Below are 15,753 nucleotides of genomic sequence, written 5' to 3'. Positions count from 1 at the left end.
CAGCAAAACACAAGTCCTCAGTGAGGTTTCTTGAATAAATGAATGAGCAAGTGAATAAATGAGAGGAAAATGTAAAGTTCATTTGGTGAATACTGAGTGTAGTCTGAATTTACCCCGCCCCCTACACATATGGAATTGTGTAACTGACTTCCCAATTATTTGAAAATAAAAAAGAACTAACATATTTCTCAAAACAGTAACCAACCACATAGCATTTTTCCATATAGACTATTCCATAACTCATCAATAACTATGTAGGGAGAAAATGATTCCAAATCAAATACAGTACAGAAAAAGCTTTTAATGCACTTTTTTTTTCCCTCCAGGCAAAAGGGCTTCAGAAAACATCCATCATTAAGTAGTTTTACAAATGGCACTTCTGGCTACATTAGAGAGTTGGATATGAGTCCCATGTGTTTTCTCTGATAGGTGCATTGTAGATCAGCTTTATAATGCAGCCCTTTTTTAGGATTAAAAAATGGCTAATTTGTTCTAAAAGACAGGAAAAGCTGAAACCCTAAAGTCAGTGTTTAAAAATTTTAACATTTATTTCATGCTAGACTGTCTATTTTCATATTATAATTTTAAGTATTTTGCTATAATTTGTAGGAAAGGGAGAAAATAAATTTCTACCTAATTTAAAAATAAACATATATATTAAGTGCATATATTAATGCATTTGACAATACCATATACTAACTTTGATTATGAACTTTATTTTGGTACACTGTGGATTTATGCTTTTGGTATTGGACGGAGGGAAAACATATTACCACTGGAATTCTGCCTTAAATGAGTAAAACCATGGGCAGTGACACCAATAGAATCTAACCAATTAGCAAAACTGAAATGTTCTAGAGTTATTCTGATCATTTATAATCAAAATGACACAGGATTAATATTCAACAGGAGAGAATAGTGAATATATGTTAATATAATAGTTAATATAATGAAATCAGGTGATTTTTCACAACATATTTGAAAGGAATGAGTATTTGGAAATATGAGACTCTATTCTGGACTAAAAGCAATGATTTGTAAATTATTAATTCCTACCACTCCAATGCATTCACCTTTTATAAGGTAGTGTGAAGCTGATCGCATCTAATCTACTCAAACATGGATATCTTCTTCATGTTGCCCACCCATTTGTCAACTAAATTTATCAGTTTATACAATTATTTAACAGAGATTAATAAGAAAACATCAGATCACAGAATGAACCCCAAAGGCAGCTGCATTTTTCTCTCTACAGCTGAATCAACCAACATGGCTTTCAAATTTGCACTGACAGCACATACTATGCTAATGAATTCACAAAAAACGACTTCCATCTCTATCACGAATACACAGACACATTACAGAAACCCTGAAAAATCAAAAGTGTTTTCCCTAGGAACAAAGAAAGCCATTTCTTTGAACTCTCCATGAGTGAACTCTCACACGCAATATACTGATACACACAGACACGCATATGTAGGAAATAAAAGCTCTTAGAAAATACGCTTACTGTTCATTTAGAATAATTCTTGATATTGCAGTTAGGAATGGAGTTTCTGAATTTTAAAGCAGTTCCACTGTCAAAATATCATACAAAATATTTATTTTTTTAGTGATGCGATTAAACAACCCAACGCCTGAGTTAAAATATACACATTTTGCCGTCACAGGTACATTGCACAACTGCATTGTATGAATAACCCAAAGCCAGAGGCCTATTTTCACTGCACTGCCCTCCACTGCAGGAGGCGAGACTGTAAAGGACATAAGATTGCAGGGCAGGGGCCTGATGTCTGGCCGAGGCTCTGGCCCCAACAAGCCTCATGGGTTTGGGTGTGCCACTTGACCTTTCCACACCTGTTTCCTCCTCAGCAAAGTGAAAAGAATAAAAACCGTGCTCTCCATGGCTCCATGTAACACTATTATTTTAGGATTTTCTGACTTTGAAGTTTTCATTAGGCACGGGGCTTTATCCACAACTAAATGTTCTATTTCTACCCAGTGGTTGGTCGTAGTGATTTAATCTGGGTAGCTGAAGCCTTCCAGTAACTAGGGAGCTTCTTGGTCCTTTACTCAAAAACCAGTGAGTACCTCCCCTTGGGGGATTGAAAATGGCCACAGATTCTTTGCAGCTTCTCTCACCAAAAGGGAGAGTCTGTTTTCCTTCTTGATTCTGAGCTAGCTTTGTGGCTTGCTTTGGCCAACAAAGTGCAATGGTGGTGACACTGCGTGACTTCCAAGCACGTCCACAAAGGATCTTGCAGATTCCATTCTCTCCCTCTTTGAGCTCTTGAGGTCTAATGAGGAAGCCTGGACTAGCTGTGGGGAAAGGCTATGTGAAGTGGAACTGAGACACCCCAGCCAAAAGCCAGATACCTGCACAAAGGCATCCAAGATCAGCCAGCCCCCAACCAACATGCTCCCTGACCACAGATGTTTGTGTGAACCCAACCAGTACCACATCAAGCAGTGGCTGGTCATCCTAGCAGATGGAGCTCTGCCCAAAGGCCACCCCATAGGATTAGGAGCAAATAATGTTATAAGCTATGTTTTGAGTTGCTTCATTAGACAGCAGTGGATGGCTGACACTGCTCTGTGTCAGGAACTCTGCTGGGTGAAGGGGATACCTGGGGAGCAAGACAGGTCCTGTTCTGCCCACGCTTAGAGTGTAATTAGCGAGTCAGACATGTAATGGGACAAATCCAAAGTCTATGTCATCATTGCTATAACCACAGGAGGTTGGTGTTTAAGGGTCCGTGGGAATTCAGAGAAGGAACATCAATCCTAGAACTAGATTGCTGGTTTCTCAAAGGAGATAATATCTCAGGGGAGTTCATAAGACAGATATTTCCAGGCCAAAAAGGGGAAAGAATAATATTCCAGGGAGGAGAAACCGCATGTGCAAAGGCCAGAGGGAGCTAGATCGGAGCCCCTAGGAAGAGAGCATCCAATTTACCTGCAGGGTGAGGATGTCAGGGTTGGGCTGGGGCTACAAGTGATGCTCTCTTGGCTTTAAGTAGAATTCTCTGGCATTTGACCTTTAAGCTGAGGGTAATAGGAGCCAAAGGAGGAAACATTTCTTCCTGTCTTCCTTCCCCTCTCCCTCCCTCCCTCCTTCACTTTAGTATGCATCTGAGCAAAGACATCAATGACTTTCTCTGAATCAAAGAAATTTCACAGGCAGGAGGCTGCGTCAAGTAAATAAAGACAGAGGCTTCTCTGGTGCTTAGATTGGCTAAAGGGAAGTGGTGTTATGCCAAGTTTCAAGACGACGGGCATTAGGCGGTGAGTAAAAAGGACAAGCAGCCGGCAAGAAGAAGATGCCACTCCTGAAAGGCTTCCCCTCGTCTTCTGTCCATTAATGAACACCTGGAGACAGAAGGCATTTAGGACGCATTTTTTTAGAGAGGTCATGCATTTGTTTTAAGCCTAATGGTAAGGCCTCCGATTTACTAGCTGCGTGTCCTTGGGCACGTGACCCACCTCTTTATGAGTCCGTTTCCTCAGCTGTAAAATGGAGACAATGACAACACTGACGTCACAGGTCAGTAAGGACAGGCAACGCACAGCTTTAGCACAGCCCTGGGTACAGAATAAGCCCTCAGAGGAAGGTCCCTCCATGGGGAAAGGTTCGGGGGAGAGGCCAGTGGGAGAGGGAGTAACGAGGGCTGTAGCATTAAATACACTCGTGTTTGAATCCACGCTCTGCCGCTTGGTAGTTCTTGCAACTGCGTGAACTTAGAGACCATTTTAAAACTTGCTCAGACTTGGTTTCCACGTCTGAAAGATGAGGGTGATGATACCTACTTTGCAGGGCTGTGAGGAGGATTAAAAGAGAACATGTGTGTATGTAGCGCAGAGCCTGGCGCACAGTATAAAAGCACAGACACACGGAGGCGACAATATTTCTCCAATGTGGACGGACAGTATTCCTTTCAGCCATTTTGTATTTCTTCAAAATCCTATTCTCTGACGAAAGCTACAGATCAGAAAAGCTGGATCACCAGAAACATACACATGTAATATCTTTTGCACAGTATGTCTGTTCCACCAGTGCCATTACATTGTGATAACCTATCACCAAAAAATGGCGGAGGTCCAACGTTCCTATGTTATTAATACATGATAAGAAAGTAACCTTGCCATTCAGAATGTGTTATAGGAAAATAAAAGGAATTGAGCATTCTCTGACTCCCTAATTTGGCACTGGGAGGAATTTCCTCTACACACCAAGCCCCTATATGCATTTTTTTCCAGACCCCCCCCAAAAAAAGTATACACACAAATGAGCTGAAAAGTTACAAATACAAGATGGTGCTTTTAGTGAAAAAATAATCCCAATGAACAAGCAGCATGTCATGTCATGTCCTTAGAATATGTTACCCTAGAAAACTAGTAAAAACTCAAGCCAATAAGGCAATTTAGTTTCAAGTTTTATCACATATGAGACAAGCTCTGGAATACTTCACTTAAAAAGGGACAACTTCAAAGTGAAATCTTGCCAGAGGCTTGATTTTGAATTATATGTGTATATACAAACTTGTCTGTTTTGACATTCAACACATTCAGGATTATTTCTAGAAGCTGCTGTTGCTGATTGACAGAACACAATGATTTAGCCTCAGAAAGAGAAAACAGAGCACATAGTTTTAAGTAGTATCTCCCCACCTACCCCACCCATACCATCATAAAGGTTTTGTTTTCTGACCAATGCCATAATTGAAAACACATGGTAAATATGAAAACAAATACATGTATGTATATGCATGACTGGGACGTTGTGCTATACACCAGAGATTGACACGTTGTAACTGACTGTACTTCAATTAAAAAAAAGAACAACAACAAAAAAAGCACATGTTAAGTAACAAGTTGATACTAAAGGCAGGAATTAAGAGAAAGTCCACTTTTGATGGCTTTCAAGTATCTGAATGCTTTAGAACCTTCAAAATGGCAATTAATAAGCACTCTTCCTTTGGATGTTGCTTTAATTTGAAGTTCGGTGAAATCTAGCTCCCTTAATAAACAGTCCCATGCTCATTTTGGTGACAGTACAACTTCAAGTCTGTAAAAACTACTTTATTGACTCCCATGAAGGGGAATTTAGCACATGGCTGTTTTGGCTAGAGAAGCATTTCAACAACTTTCTGTGAACTAAGATTAAAAAAACAACGGATGAGAACTGCAAACAGAAATCAAGTAAGGCAATGCTCCTATGTAAAAAAAATTATTTCTCAAACCTTTTTTTACGTTGACAGTAGTTGGGATTTTTCTGTTTGTTTTTTTTTAAAGATGTATTACCTGATTCTTTTACATTGAAACTGAAACAGTGTATGAAACTCAAATTAGGATGTGTATATACGGAGAAAAGACTTGTACGTCCAAAGCCATCCATCTATATGAAGTCTTGTCATTGCATGGCTCTGTGCTCTGCCTCTGATCCTCCACAGGCCACGGGAAGGGCGGGGAGGGCCAGTCGCTCAGCACTCTAACTCCTCCATGACCTCCATGACAATCGTCCGTGGGCCCGTCAGAATCAGGTTGCTCACGGTCCGGTAGTCGACATGCAGCACGTTCAGCCCATTGACAGAGACGACAAACTGACAGACCTAAACGAAAAACAAAACGCATCTCTTATAGCTCCCAGGTTTTCACACACCTAGAATAAAGACATTGTGTATCTTTAACAGGTAACTTCATACATTGGTACCCAAGGGTGCCCAGACTGCAACTGCAATTTAACAATTTCCAAGAAATTATCCTTTTTCCTGGAAGGCAATGTAATAGAAAAAGCATTTGGTTTAGTGTTTTACCAAATGGGGTTTAAATTCTAACTCACCCACTGCTGGCTTAAGCTAGGTTTTTAAATTTCTGAGCTTTATTTCCCTCAACCCTAAAATAAGGATGAATAATAACAACAACAACAATAATAATAATACCACCTACCTTATAAGATTTGTAAGAATTAAACAAGGTGAAGTACATGAAGCTTCTACTCCAGCACTCTGAACCTATGGGTACTCAACGTCTTTTCATAGTCACAGTGTTTATGGCTGTTTTTATTCATTTGGACTCAATGTATAGAGGGACTCTATGTTCCCCCAATAGTCCTCCTTTACACCTGTTATTCCTGCATGATTATTAATAATTTCTCCTTTTAGTTGCCAAGTGTCACCGTTGAGATGATAAACTCCACATACTTCCGTAGTTCCCATCATTGTGAAAATGGATGGGGCCAACAAAGGTCAGCTTCTATACTAAGTGAGTGTGAGTTTACCTGTGACAGGACAGAGAATTACAATAAAAGAAAAAAAGCACCCTTCAGCAATGAGCGGCCACGCTGGATGTGTCATAGTGAGCTTGATACTGGTCCACAGCTATTGCCTCAAATGGAGGGACTTCTTTTGAGGTTGGGGGTGACATCAGATGCTGGGTGCTTTGCATTTAGCTGACACAAATGAAGATGGTATATCTGCTGTGTGTCTGAAGGGGGGGGGGTCACTGGATGAGCGATTTGTTTATGTCACTCATACAGAAAAATGGAGAGAGACACAGGTCTCCAGTTGTCAGTGCAGAATGTAAGTAGTAGGTACTGATGCTAAATGTAATAATACTCCCAACACCCAAAGATGCCCACAGCCTAATTCCCAGAGCCTGGGAATATATTAGTTGACTTGGGGGATGGGGAATTAAGGTTGCAGATGGAACTGGATTGCTAACCAGCTGATTTTAACATAAGGCTTATCCAGGTGGGCCCAATGCAAGCACAAGGGTCTTTGTAAGAGGGAGATAAGGGAGTCAAAGCAGAAGTAGGAGATGTGACAACAGAAGCAAGAATGACATGAGGAAGGGGCCAGGAGCTGGGGAATGCAGGTGGCCTCCAGAAGCTGAAAAAAGATAAGGAAATGGATTCCCCCTTAAGAATCTCCAGAAGGAATGCAGACCTGCTGACCCCTTTATTTTAGACTTCTGACTCCAGAACTATAAGGTAATAAGTTTGTGTTGTTTTAAGCCACTAAGTTTGTGTTAATTTGTTACAGCAGACGAATGAAGTGATCAATAAATGTGTTCATTGCTGAATGAATAAATGTATTGAGCAAAAAAGCACAACTAGGATTGAGCCTGAAGGATTTCTGGCTTCTTATAAATTATCCCATTACTTACTGGGAAAATAAGAAAATAAAGAGGAAGAAAGAAAAGATGGCAAAAGGGAAGGGAGAGAAGTTGCAGGGAGGGGAAGGAAAGGAGGGATAGACTGTTTGGCTGAGATTGATTAATTTAATGAAGCAGTTACCGTGGCTGTTAGCCTCCAGCTCTAACTCTCCCTCTTCCTTGAGGGAACGTAAGATGCAGCTGTGGAGAAGTGTTATCCTTGTTTTACAGGAAACCACCAGAGGAGAAAAAAACAAGAACCCACCAGAAATGGTTAGAGTGGCCAAATCCAAGATGGCGGAAGAGCTGACCTTCAGAAGACCCTGAGCCTCATAATGATATTAGCATGCTAAATGACACGCCCACCAACACCATGACAGTTGACAGTTGTTATGGCAATAACATGACAGTTGTTATGGCAATAACAACTAGAAGAATCCATACGGGACTGAAAAGGGGTGCTGCCCCAGTTTCGAGCAAACTACAATCCTATGCCTGAGAAGTCATGAATATTCCTCCCTCTTCTTACCTAATTCCATCCCCTAACCCCCGGCTCTTCTGTATCTGTGGTATCCCAGCCTAAGTCTGGGGAGAAGTGGATTTGCAAACTAAGCTCCCACTTCTCCATTATCTGGCTGTTGAATAAAGCTTGGCTGTTTTGGTTTCAGACTTGGTTTCTATTATTGGCTGTGCAAATCCGAATGGAAAAAGAACCTCCCTGCCTGAGGCCTGGGATTTTGGTTAGGATAGGGCCCAGGTAGGGTTCCATACGACCAACTTGGTCACAATATCCCCCATATCTGTTTTCTCATCCTCATACTTTTTTAAGTATAATGTCTGAGAATTAAGGTGCATGCCTGCTCCAAATTTATTAATAAATTAATGTTGATGACACAAAAGAATATGAAAATACTAAAACACTTGAAAATCACCATTTTCTTTTATTGTTTTCTGAGTGGGTAATATCCATGGAGAGTCAAACAGTGTTAATATAACAAATAATATGAAATATAAATAATATATAATATAAATGTGAAATATACAAATTACATTTTGTATTTTAAATGTAAATATGAAATAAAATGCTATGTTAGTAAGTCTAAAAATATCTATACATATTACTTAGATAAGCCAAAACTGGAATGTATTAAAAGGGCAGCTATGTATTTGTGGAAAAGACGTAGGATTTGGAATCCAGTGACACAGATTTAAGTTCGAGGTTCCTTTGTTGGATGATCTTGATCAAGTCACCTGCCCTTGTCCTCCCATCAGTGACATCATTTATAAAACAGTGTCAGGTAAAAATGCTCATCCTCACAGGTTCAAATGAATGAATTTAAAACCTCTTTGCAAATACCAAGCCCTACACCAATACCGGGTTCTATGAACTTCTTTCCCTTTAAAAACACCCGCTTTTTTCATGGTCACATGCAAAACAAAATGGAAAATGGACAGTGGCGAGCACAGTGGTTATTTACTCAATAAACACTCACTGTTGTTACAAATCTCAATATTTTCCACTCCCCAACTTACAATACTGTGGTGTCTTTCAACATAAGGGGACCAATCATTGTTTCTCCTCTCCCATTTCTACAAATCTGTCCCCACGAATTCAAGGCACATTTTTTATTTTTTTTTTTCAGAGCACATCTTGTACAGGATCAGCAGTTCTCAACCATGAAGTCAGAACCAAGGTCACGCTAGCAGGTTACAATTCAATCTGAAGTAGGGTACAAGCAATTTGCAGTACAATTTAGCGCTAATTCAGTGTGGACATTCTGCTGGTGCTTTGTGTTCTCTGCTCCAGCATACTCATGAGCCAAAGAATGAGAGGAATTCCACCCCATTCCGATCCAGAGTGTTGACTTTAGACCTGGGTCCTTCCTTTCTCCAAAGAGATGAACGGCCTTTTTTTGTGTTGCCCCAGGAGAGGACAGAAATAGCCAGGTGGGCTCACACTCCAGCTAACCCTTCACAGGCTCCCGAAGATGAGACATATCTCTGCATCCCTCAGGGATTGCCTTCAGCATTTAGTCTTAGCCTGAATTGTATTTTCTCTCTCCCACAGGAGGTTTGTTTCAATTGAGCAACATTTAAAAATTAGAAAATTTTCACATAAAAATCCAGATTCTGGCCTTTCTGGAATAGTCTGAAGATCTAACAATACCAGGTCTGGATGGCCACTTGGCAATGGCTCTGGAGTGGCTGCTCCTTCTAGAGGGGCACTCACTCCTATCTTTCTTACACCGAGCTGACAGACATTTGACTCTGTGGTCCCTGATCTGGGGCCACCAGAGAGAAAGAGCTAAAGAAGGAAGGCTTGATGCTTTAAACTGAAGGACCTCAAATGTTCGTCAGCTGATGAAAGAGGAAATAAAATTTGGTATATACAAACAACGGAATATTGTTCAGCAAAAAAATGGAACCAACTACATGTCATGACGTGAATGAACCTTGAAAACATTCTGCTAAGTGAAAAAAAGCCAGTCATAACAGACCATGCACACTGTATGAGTCCATTTACATGAAGTGTCCAGAAGACACAAATCCACAGAGGCAGTAAGTCAGGGGCTGCCTATGGCTGGAGACGGCGGAGGTATGGGAGTGATCGCTGATGAGTGCAGGCTTTCTTTTAGGGGTGATGAAAATGTTCTCAAATTGTGATGATAGTTCCATAATTCTGTGAATATACCAAACCCCAGTGAAGTGTACACTGAATTGTATGACACGTGAATTATATCTCAACAAAACTGCTATTAGAAAAAAAAAGACCTGGAGGAAAGTCTGATGGCAGCAGTGCACAGATCTCTGGAATGGTGAAGGGGGTTGCAGGTCAGTTCAAAGGTGGGTGTCTCATGGACTTCTCGATTTCAGGGGATCTTGGAAGCTACAGAACTTTTAAAGGCTGTGTGTTTGAGAGGATCAGCATTCAGTGACCTCTCCTCAGGACCTATGCCCAGGGGCTCAGGGATGAGAAAGGGGCAGCCGGCAGGGCCAGCTGGGTGGTAGCAGTGAGCAGTGAGGTTCAAGGTCCTTTTCATCGAGCTACCTAGACCCCAGGATGGGTGTGGGGGGCATGTCATCCCAAAGTGGAAGGACACAAACGGGAGCACCAAAACTATCTTCTGTTGGACTTGTCACCCACATTGATGAGTGATGGCTTGAACTGAATTTAATTTTAGAAAAATATAGATGTTGATTTGCTCTTTTGTAAAATAAGGCTGATTCAAGGCTACCTACCCTAGGCACAAATACAGTCTCAGCCCCCGCATCCTCACATGCTCTCCAGAGTGGTAAAGGACAAGGCTGGACCATGAATCACTCATATCCCACAACCCTTCTCCCCTGTGCTGTTACCTGGGCACTCCTCTGGGAGTATGAAGATCATGTGAAGACCCTCCATCATGGGATGATGGGGCCAAAGGCTAAGACATCTTGTACCAATTGATGCATACAGACCGTACATCTAGATTTAAATAGCTGAGTCCTTGCTTTCATGAAGCTTACAATTTACAGATGGTCCCCAACTTACAATGGTTCAACAACCATTTTTCGACTTTAAGGTGGTGCAAGAGCTACTGTATTCAGTAGAAACTGTACTTTGCATTTTGGATTTTGGTCTTTTCCTGGGCTGTGAGGTACAATACTCTCCCGTGATGCTGGGCAGCGGTAGAGAGCCCCAGCTCCCACTCAGCCAGGCGATCACAAAGGTAAACAATCAGTACATTTAACAACCATTCCGTTTTTCACCTTCAGTACAGTATTCAATAAACTACATGAGATAGTCAACACACTATTATAAATGGCTTTGTGTTAGATGATTGTGCCCAGCTGTTGGCTAATATAAGTATTCTGAGAATGTTTGAGATAGGTGAAGCCATGATGCTCCACGTATTAAATGCACTTTTTTTACTTACGATATTTTCAATTAACGATGAGTTTATCAGGATGTAACCCTATCCTAGGTCAAGGAAGATTTGCACTTTAGGAGAGAGGAAATCACAGGTAGGCGCCTCTTCAAAGCAGCAAGCAACTTCTCATAAATTCTGTCATTTATTGAAAATTTACTCTTTTCCAAGTACCAATCCAGGTACTTAAAATATTTCATCAAAAATCCTCCTATCGGCCATGTGGGGACATCTGTTAGATTTGGGGCATCCAGTTGTCATTCTGCTAAAAGCAGCTTTTTGGGTATCATCTTTCCCCTGCTGTGGGAAATACAGATGGGCGTGCCAGTCAAGGTGCCCTCCCCCTCCATGGGGTCAAGCGATTGAAGTCTGACCCAGCAGGCTCTCTCTCCTGGAGCACTGAATCTAGAGCTGAGAACCACAGGGGAGGAGTTCATTTGCACTGGTACTTAGATCCCCAGATCTGCCCTGGTTCCTGTCCTTTATCAGACCTAGTTCCCTAGACCTGCCTTTGATTCTCTTACATTCTGGATGAACTTTCAATCAATTTCTTTTTTTCTCTCATACCTGACTTCTGTCATTGGCACCCAAGAGCATCAATACAATCCTTAAGAACAAACTGAATCTCAGAGAGGTTAAGTTATTTGCTCAAGGTCACACAGCTAAGTGCCTCATCTTGAATTTGAACTCCATATGGCTCTACAGACCTACATGAATACACATTTATAAAGTACAACATGCAAGTTCTGAGGGATGCGGAGAAAAGTAGAAAACAAGTGTTTTCTTTCTTTGCTTTAACTGTTAACAAACAGTCTGGGTTCACTCAAATGTCTTGTGACATTGATGTTTAAGCTCTTCCAACTTCATAAGAGGGTTTTTACTCAATTAAGGTTGGGCTGCTTCTTATGTCACTTAAAAATCCTCAACAATATGTAAATTTAGACATTTATTTCAAATGTTTTCCTTGAATGAGACAAAAAAGAAAAAAAAAGCCTTTCAAACATTTATCATGCTTATATTAGAGATAGTATTTTTAGAATCAGGCTGTTGGAAAGACATCCTCTCTCCCTAAGAGGTCCCAACAACTGCTGTGGTTCCAGCAGTTCCAATGTCCTGTTACTAAAAATGTGCAAAATGATCTAGAAATGCAGGTATTGCTATGTAATGTATTCAGTTATAACGGACCTTGAATTAGCAACGATAGTACACTATGTTCTGAAAATCAACGCACATTATGAGTAACCACAGGAAGCGCACAGCCGGGGTGAAAATCATTTCTCTACTATATTAAAAAGCACACAGAACATGTGATGAGCTCTGAACAGACCTACCTTGGGTTCATATTATCTCCTACCTGGGGGCAGGAGACTTAGATACCACCCATAGGTGGTAAAGAGAATTCAAGAGAGGTTGTGATGCTTTTCTTCTGCTTATAACGATCTTTATCAGATCTGTTTTCAAAGATTTGATCGCAACCCTCTCATTTCCCCAGTTCACTGAAAAGAGCTCAATCATGAGCTCATGGAGCTGCTCCGCACTCATCAAGGAGGCCAGTACCTTCACTTTATAAAGAAGGGATGGAGAGGACATTATCCTTAATGAAAAAGAAGAACAAAGCCTTCATATGTCACAGGTTAAGTGATGACTCTGAGCAAGAGGGCAGTGAGGAAAAGTGCCCCAAACCACAGCAGGTCTGATAAGAGTTAACAGGAAGAGGGAGGCAGACATTTCAGGGTGTGATCAGGTTGGGATAAATACAGAGGCTGAATTCCAGCCTTCCCCTTGATAAGGAGCCAAACCACCTAAATAATGTTGCCTCTAATTCCTCTCCCTGCGCCAGTCCTGGCAGATGTAACCCTCCAAATAGACTGAGTGCCTGTGGGATTGTGCAACTGCCCATTAGTTCTTGTATGGCTGGAGTTCCATCACGGTTATTGGATTGTTTCATCCAAAGTGGAAGTGAGGTTGGGGAGAAATACTCCACCTAGGATTACCTAAGTGTCTTCCCACTGCCACGGAAATCTGTATTCACCAAGTCACTTGAATCCCTGAAACGGCTACATCCATGAAAAAGCTACACTGGCTTTTCTCTAATTTTTTTTTTCTTTCTGATCTTGAAGGAGAAAGAAGGATGGCAAGGTAAGGCTGCTTCAAGCCTTCCCTGAAAATTAAAGAACCAAACAAAACACCAAAAAACATTTACCAAGACAGAGACCAAGAGAGAAAGTTTCAGAGACAGAAATAGTCAGAAGAAGAAGATACACACAGACACAGGAAATAATCAGCAAGAGCTGGGTCCTAGTGAGTAGGAAATGGAAACTTATTCAATCAAATGATACAGAAAGTAGAATCAAGCCGGGGAGGGTATAGCTCAAGTGGTAGAATGCATGCTTAGCATGCATAAGGTCCTGGGTTCAATCCCCAGTACCTCCTCCAAAAAAATAAATAACTAAACCTAATTACCTCCCCTACCAAAAAAAAAAAAAAAGTAGAATCAAGATATTAAGTACAAGCTAATACTTAAATTCTTAATCAAGTAGAACACTTAGACATATTCTAGAGATCACTCTGATTAAGTTCCCACTCAAAGCAGAACTCTTCTCTACAAATCCTTGGCATCCAACCTGTTGTAAAAGCCACTTAGGACGGGAAATACACCAATTAATGAGGAAACTTATTTTGAGCCAGCTGCATGTGAGAATTTTCAGCTACACATTCAGTCAACATTATTCGCGCCATTTTCACCATTCAGCTGCCTAGTGAAAAACACATCTAAATATAAAACAGTGGCGCTCAAACTGTAGTGCAAATATAAGTCATCTTTAACGGCTTGTGGAAAACGTGAATTCTCAGATCTCATCTAATATCTACCAAATCTGACTCTTTGAGGGAGAGTCCCAAGAACCTGCATTTTCATTAAGCATATCAGGTGATTCTGATACAGTATTACGTTGAAAAACAGTGCTACGAAGTATCCACCAGAATTGTCTGTACCAAAAGTTAAAGTCATCCCATACCTGTTTGTTTTATAATAACACATTCTGACTTTGAGCATTAACAGCCTCAAATACAAGAGGGAGGTTGACATTTTAGATTTTATTATAGTTGTTACTTGCTTGCAAGTCTATTTTATTTTTAGAGCCAAATTCTGCTGTATTCTAGACTTCAAAATTAATAATAACAATGTGTAAAAATGCTTATGTTTAGAACTATTAGCAGAGGTAATATCCAAGTCGCCCAAAACTCAGTACCAAAAATAACCAAGCCCCCTGCCATGTTACCACGCATACTTTTAAAGCCATACATGAGCCACCAATTTCAGCTGTTAATGTGGCAAATACATATCACAACCAGACCTGCTGGGCACGAAGCCTGCGGCTTTCTGACAGCCAAAGTATCGAAGATAAAAGAAGGCTGAGGGTGAACCAGATTAATGAAAGTCATGAGGAGATTAAGAAATATTTAAAAGCTGCTGAAGTTTAGAGTTCAGAAAGAAAAAAGGTATATGTTGACTGTCCCTATTTCTTTAAACCTTGCTCCAAATTATACACCATGGCTTTCATAATCTGACATAAGAGACTGTGAACGCAGCAGCATACACATTTAAATAGAGCGCTCTTCTTGTGGATGACTTTTTATGTCTCTTCTCCCGGAAATAACTTTCTATTTTATATTGATATATTTTTTAAAATTTGTATTTCTTATATGAAAAAAATTTATATATTTAAAATATTTTTTCTATTCTTACATTTAAAATATATCAATACATTTAAAAATATTTATATATTTAAAATATGTTTTCTATTTTTATATTTTAAAATACATCGATATATATTTTAATAGAAATTGAAATTTCTGTTTCGCAGGGGAAAGCTTAGCCATTTGATCCACGCACCCAGACCACTTCTCGGGTCACAACTTGCCAGTCAGCATGGGCGGTGCTCTGATCGCTAACAGGACCACCTAACATTTTCCCAAAGTTCTTTACATGGGTAGTCTCATTTGAAATTCCCAACACATCCTATGAGGCAGGCACACTTATGATTATTACTATTCCCATCTCACAGTAGAGGGTGCAGACTCAGAGAAGTAAGGTGACTGGCCTGAGTTCACAGAGCTAGTAAGTAGCGAAGCCCAGAGTTTTTACTCCAAACTTGAATACTTAACACCCTGGGCTACCTTGCCTCCTGAGTAATACAGAATCAGTTCCCCTCAAGTCGGCACTGACACCAAGTGGATAAAAACCTCAATGTGGTTTTTCACATGCAGTGAATTTTCTTAAGAACACTGCATTTGATTTTTCCTTCTACTGTCCTTGCAAATGGAAGAAAGCTCACTTCATCACCACCACCACCACCACCACCACTACTATGAGGAAGAAAATGATGGAGAAGGGTAAGGAGGCACTTTTACTCTTTTAAGAATAACTCGGGCTAAACTTTACATCCAGGCCAGACCTGACAGGTCTTATTATCCTCAACCAAAGTTTAAATAACCATGTTTATTTATAACTCTTCTGCTTGAGTGAGCTGAATATTAATGATTCCTAGGTGAAGACTGTAAAGATTCTAGGAGGAAGGACATAACCTGCATAAAGGACTGAATAATTAGGTTGTTGACAGTGCTGCATATAATACAGCCAGCAAGCTCCCCCAAGCCACACTGTTTGTCATGGTGATTACATCACCTAATC

General features: G+C 40.5%; 1 protein-coding gene across 2 annotated transcripts in view; it reads right to left on the bottom strand.

The window, feature by feature from the left end:
* Positions 1 to 281: 281 nt before the first annotated feature.
* The window catches only part of DEPTOR (DEP domain containing MTOR interacting protein), a 130,065-nt gene continuing 114,593 nt past the window's right edge, over positions 282 to 15,753 (bottom strand). For both annotated transcript variants that reach the window (XM_006211424.4, XM_031691286.2), the window contains exon 9: positions 282 to 5,609. In XM_006211424.4, the coding sequence (XP_006211486.1) occupies positions 5,481 to 5,609 (129 nt within the window). In that variant the 3' untranslated portion in view covers positions 282 to 5,480. The remainder of the gene's footprint in view (positions 5,610 to 15,753) is intronic.

This window comes from Vicugna pacos, chromosome 25 (assembly GCF_048564905.1).
Source record: "Vicugna pacos chromosome 25, VicPac4, whole genome shotgun sequence".
In the NCBI taxonomy this organism is placed as follows: Eukaryota; Metazoa; Chordata; class Mammalia; order Artiodactyla; family Camelidae; genus Vicugna; species Vicugna pacos.
The sequence above is the reverse complement of the archived record's forward strand: the minus strand, read 5'-3'. Positions and strand labels throughout refer to the sequence as shown.